The sequence below is a fragment of the Lampris incognitus genome, chromosome 1, assembly GCF_029633865.1.
Source record: "Lampris incognitus isolate fLamInc1 chromosome 1, fLamInc1.hap2, whole genome shotgun sequence".
NCBI classification, from domain to species: domain Eukaryota; kingdom Metazoa; phylum Chordata; class Actinopteri; order Lampriformes; family Lampridae; genus Lampris; species Lampris incognitus.
The window spans coordinates 135,756,481-135,762,480 of NC_079211.1; the positions used below are offsets into that span (position 1 = coordinate 135,756,481).

The 6,000-nt window shown below is 45.0% G+C and overlaps 1 protein-coding gene across 2 annotated transcripts in view; it reads right to left on the reverse strand.

Moving 5' to 3' along the window:
* LOC130119206 (single-stranded DNA-binding protein 2) overlaps positions 1-5,720 on the reverse strand; it is a 76,181-nt gene extending 70,461 nt beyond the window's left edge. For both annotated transcript variants that reach the window (XM_056287748.1, XM_056287675.1), the window contains exon 1: positions 5,647-5,720. In XM_056287748.1, the coding sequence (XP_056143723.1) occupies positions 5,647-5,702 (56 nt within the window). In that variant the 5' untranslated portion in view covers positions 5,703-5,720. The remainder of the gene's footprint in view (positions 1-5,646) is intronic.
* Positions 5,721-6,000: the final 280 nt, after the last annotated feature.

Below are 6,000 nucleotides of genomic sequence, written 5' to 3' on the forward strand. Positions count from 1 at the left end.
TGACTTGTGACTCTAAGCTTAAAAGAATGTGTTCTATGATAAAAATCACACTCTTTCAGGACCACGATCCCAGAACTATTGCGACATATGTCCTGTTCCTGCCAGTGACCGAAAGCTACCCTCATGGAACAACTGCGGTACACAGTAAGTGGTTGCGTACTGTCACTCCTAATAAAAATCAAGGGCAGACTGTAACACAGGTACAGCGAGAGAGAGAGAGAGAGAGAGAGAGAGAGAGAGAGAGAGAGAGAGAGAGAGAGAGAGAGAGAGAGAGAGAGAGAGAGAGATGTATGGAGCTTGCTAAGAGTCAGGAGGAGAATGCTAACTAAAGGCAGGTGAGTAGCATAAGCTATCAATTTCATCTTAACCTCAGTGGTTTGCACACAAGTGCACACCAACCTATTCATGTCGTGTAATATGTACAACAGACTTAAATGATGTATAAAGACGACTTACCCTGAAAAAATATATGCAAATCATGGTTGTTGTTTTTTTTAAAGAATGTTTGATATGAAAATATAACTCTCTATTTAAACTACACACCTTGTGGAAATTTTAGGTCACTAATATGTGGTGCACCACATAAACATACGTTTGAGATATTGGGTTCTATTTTTGCAGGAGCACATGGCTGGTAAAGATGCAAATGCAGGCTGATTGGCAATTTCCTAAGGCGTAGGGGGAATTTGTCTTGCCTGCACCAGTTTGGTTATTTCGTGGCTCGAAGGAAACCCGCCTGCACAGACATGGGTGGAGTGGCACAGCTGGGTGTACGTTAATGCAGATCCACTGGCACAGTACAATTTTGGTGTCCATTTTGAGAATGGCTGAGGAGAAGTTGTTTTTGCCTTGCGCATGTTTGCCTCTCATTCTGTCATTGGTTATTGCACATCTCCAGTCTCAGACACACTAACACTACAAGACTTGGTGCGGATAACTTCAAACGTGCTTGAAAATGTTGGGCATCTGGCACAAAACACAAACTGGGTCAGGAGTCGCTCATACTAGAAGAGCGTCAGTGATGAACATGAGCCCCAATCTGACTCCAATATGGGGTTTTTGTCATCATCATCATCATCATCATTAGCTGCTTCTCCGGGGTAGGGTCATGGTGGCAGCAAGCTAAGTAGGGCACTCCAGACGTCCCTCTTCCCAGCAATGCCCTTCAACTCCTCCTGGGGGATCCCAAGGCGTTCCCAGGCCAGACTGGACATGTAGTCCCTCCAGCGAGTTCTGGGTCTACCCCGGGGTCTCCTCCCAGTTGGACGTGCCCGGAAAACCTCCAAAGGAAGGCGCCCAGGAGGCATCCTCATCAGATGCCCAAACCACCTCAACTGGCTCCTTTCGATGCGAAGGAGCAGCGGTTCTACTCCGAGCTCCCTCCGGCTGTCCAAGCTCCTCACCCTATCTCTAAGGCTGAGCCCAGACACCCTACAGAGGAAACTCATTTCAGCCGCTTGTATCCGCAATCTCTTGTATCTTGCGATCCGCAGGTTTTTGTCACAAATCTCAAATATTTGTCTTGGAGAGGTAGATCGGGGCGAAAATCGTAGTGTGCACCCGGCATTAGAGTCGTAGTGTGCTTTCTCTATTGAGCACCTCACCTGCCAGCTCCATTCTTGCACTACCCCTAACATCTCACTTGCAAGAACCAGGCCTGCATGACCTACATTTCCACCAGTGTAGGCGTACAGAGCTCCCTGAGTTAATGAGCGAGTGAATAAATGAGTGAATGAATGTGTGAATAAATGAGTGGGGGAATTGACTCGCTCAAATTTCCCAGTCTCTGCCCACAGGGCTGCACCATGCGGAGCGCCGTGGAAAAAAAAATAAAGACAGTCTGTAAAAATGTCAGCTATAGAGGTAAAACCGTACAATTATGTGGGCGCTTATTTCGACTGTATTTTCACAGCAGTCTTTTTTCTTCCTGGTATCTAAAACATTTATTAATTTTTTTTTTTTAAATGATAGTTTTTCAAAGTAGTTTTGAGAATTTGCTAAGCTGTTGGCATAATTGTGGGCTGTCATTTGATGTCTCGTCTGTATACCAGACCATGGCAGAAATGTGCTGACGTCACGTTTTTTGGCGATACTGAAACAGCTGTTGTGGCTCTCTCCATGCGTGATGACGTGGAATGATCCTTGTTGCGTTGTTTCCAACGGCTTCCGCAAAGTGTTCTGAAATCCCGCTGGGTTTCTTGCCTTTAAGGAGCTATGTTCCTCAGAAATTATTACTGCCACCATCTAGTCTTAACAACTGTTGTTAATTAACAGCACAAGTGTTTTAAGTGCCTTTTTCCCTCACTACAGTGATGAACTTGGTAGGACTCTGAGCAAATGGAGTTTGTTTAGAGCCACGCTTCCTGTTGCATCCTATAGCTTTCAGAGTTTGTTTTTTTAATAAGAACACACAAAGTAAGTGAAAAACTAAACGCAGAGTAAGTATTAATCTATTGCTAGACAACTGTTTGGAGATAGTTGTGGGAGTTGTTTAAGGATGAGGCCATGAGGCTTAATTTCATCCGTACAATTACATGAAAGACGTTTTTAGTTTTGCCTCCGTACTTTACGGTAATCTCACGCAAAATCTGCCTAATCATACACTGTTAAAAAGACAACGCTTTTAAGCTTGAAATGTGGAAGAAAAAAAAAAAGCATTCCATGTTGGGCTTCTCCTCTCGAGTTAAATATTTATCAATGGGTATCCACACAGCAATATAACAGACATCTATAATTCTCTGATAAATCAACTGGCTGTAAGGCAAGGATGCTCGCAGCCGCAGCAGACACACACCACAGCAGCCGGAGTCTTGAAACGTACCCACACAAATAGATGAACACAGTTGCATAGAGGTCAGACGTATCGCGGGCTAGCCTAATTCTACATGGGCGAGATGCCAGAACCCAATATCTGCGGGGGTCCATTCTGAGGTCAATACTACAACACTGTAAACTAATGATCCAGCAAATTCCCCCAGTGCTGCTCTCCCCTCCTCCCCCACCTCCTCTCCCACAATCTGTTGTTCTCCTCCGTCTCTCCCGCTCTCTGATCTACTGCTGCGCTGCAGAAATGAGAAACAACTGAGGACATGGCAGCAGCGGGCCGGCTCGGCTTCTCTGATACATGCCACTGATAAACAAGGCTGCTTGTTAGAAACGTAGAACTTTCCTTCTCCCTCTCTCTCTCCATCTATTCAGCTGGTGATTCTCTGTCAAGGTCTTGGCAGTTGGATTCAGTGGAGCGTCACCATCAAATAAACCGTGCCTTGGGAGATTAAAGCAACAAGAGAGTCAAGCAGATACCGCATGTCAGACTAGCTAGTTGCTACAACACGTAGCCCTTGTTCTCGCAGATGCCACAATCAACATCAACACACGGGAGGACGGTAATGTATTGCAATGATTACACACACACAGTATAAACCAAAATACAAAGCTAATCTTAAACAGAGTTTACTCGTGGGATCCCTATTGTTGTTGTTAACATGAGATTGTTTCTCATGGGAACAAGACTCCCAACCTCTGATACCAAGCTGCACACACTACTGGAGATGCTCCACTTCTGATAAGGATACACATAGTCTTTGTAGCCCAAACACTCAAGTACCTACACTCAAATAAACCATAGTCCACAAAGTCAAGGTCCCATGAATTTTCAATGCATCAGCTCCAAATGGTGTCAGCTGATGATGTCACAGTCTTGGTTGTCAGCTTTTCTATGCTAATTGAGCTATCAAAAAAAATGGGAATAACATCTGTGAATAAAGTCTGGATGGACTTTTCAATGGAAAAAAGGGGGGAATCCACATCCACAAGATCAAGGCTAATTATGCCATGCCAATTTGATCTGCACAGAGGAGCGGAGTCTGAAGTTGGCCATCACAGGTGAGCGGGGCCGATCGGCAATCTAACAACAGAAATGGGAATTCCACTTGTGCGTCACACACACCCTCCCACACACACACACACTATCTCCATGCCTAACAGAGAGGTTTCCATCTCTTCACTCTTCACAGTGCTATCCTGTTCTTATTGATTGAGCATAAAGAATTGGACCCCAGGGATTTGGTTGAGAACTCAATCACGTTGTTGACAAACAAGAGTGAACAGGATTCAAGGGACACAGTTAAGTTAGTAGTGCTGTCTAGCACTCGACACGAGTCAAGATGCTCAATCATGCCTTCAACGAACAATGCATATTCATAAAACCAAGGACTGATGGCGACACCTTTCGAAAAAGACCTTATATGAGGTGGTTATAATGCAATACTAACAGAGGCATTTTGTGCACACCAAAGCTCCGTCTTCCTGACTCTAATTGCCTTCATCAGCCGGAGAGGTTTGCCTTTCACGTAAGATAATGCACAAGAAATACCCTGCAAAGATGAAGTCTCTGTACAAGCAGAGGCATACGCTCAGTGGTGCATCACATTTCTTCCCAGAGAGTGCTGACCCACTGATGTCAATAAAAAATCGAGACACGAACCAAAGGCCACGAGGATGGTCAAAGTGAGCCCTCTTTTCAGGTCACATCCAAACGATGTGGCCGATGCATCAGCGAAAAGTAGATATTCACCTTCACCGCTTAGCAGAATGTGTACTGTTCTTTGTTTTTTTCTTTACAAATATGTTTAAATATCACAGAAATGCATTTTGTTACAAACAACTTATGGCAATACTACAGTGTTATTACAGCCTAATTTGACATGATTGTCAATAATACAATATCATTTCTAGTTCCTTCCTGACTCCACATTGCAATACAAAAGTTTCATTGTCTTGTATATAAAAAAAAATCAAACTCTATTTAGTCTTTGAAAGAGGGGAGATTACAGTAGTCAGTCATTCTTAATTCAAAAGCTGATCTTTTACACTGATGGTAAAAAAAAGAAGCAGAGTAGAAACACTTATGTGGAAATATTGTTTGTTATCCCAAATAATCACAGTCCATACATTATCACTTGCAAAACTTCCGCTATAAGGCAACAACGCGATCACAAATTAGCCAACAATTTACGACCGTCTACATATTGACTGACTGTCGCAACACGTTGTAGACCATCTCTCTTTACTATCTGGCGGTGACAACAAGAATCGATCACTGTTATTCAACACAGCACACGAAAAGGAATAACAGCGTGAAGAAGACATAAAAAAGAAAAGAAAAGGCTTGTAAGGTAAATAAATGCGTGTAGTTGCTTGCTGCCGTGAATGCTGACAGACGGTCCTTAATATCTATCAACGCCACACGCACGTACAACCTCCCACCAGCGGCACACGAGTCAAAATAAACACGCATCGACTAACACGGCCGTCAGATGAACGACCCCAGAAAAGTGATCGTCGAGATGTTTCGAGAGAATGTCAAAAGGAAAAAATAATTCTTCCCACTATTAATTTCCCCTAAACCTAAACGAACACGGAGTAAAAGGGGGTTCAAATTAAAAAAAAAAATCCTCCCGTTCCAAATAAAGACGGTCAACTTTAAAAGCCGTGCGGTGCGCTGACCGAAAAGCCCCACAGAGTGCCACAGAGTCTGACAGCGTCTGCGCTCTCTCGTCGCGGCTGCGTGTGTGACTGACTGCCCCCGGACGCTGGTGAACTTCCCCCGTCGCCGCGGTTTCCTCCCCCATAAATAAAACTTACTTTTCTCTGGCTTGGCTGTCGGACGGCACGTTGCTACTCTTGCCTTTGGCGTACATGCTTGCAGAGAGCTCCGATTGCCACGCACCTGTCAACCCATCACAACCTCCCTGGGCACAGCCCCGTCACCATGGTGACACAAGCAGCGTCGTCTCCCATTGGATGCCCCGCTGATCGGGACCGCCCATTTGCCATGGTAACTGGCGATGAGTGACGGGCGTTTAGCCACGCCCTTTTGCCATAAGACCCCCCCATCCAGTCCTCTTTCCCTGCACACCCCCCACACACCCTCTCCGTCATCCCTTCCCTCTGCGCTCTCTGTCTGTCTCCTCTCTCTCTCTCTCTCTCTCTCTCTAC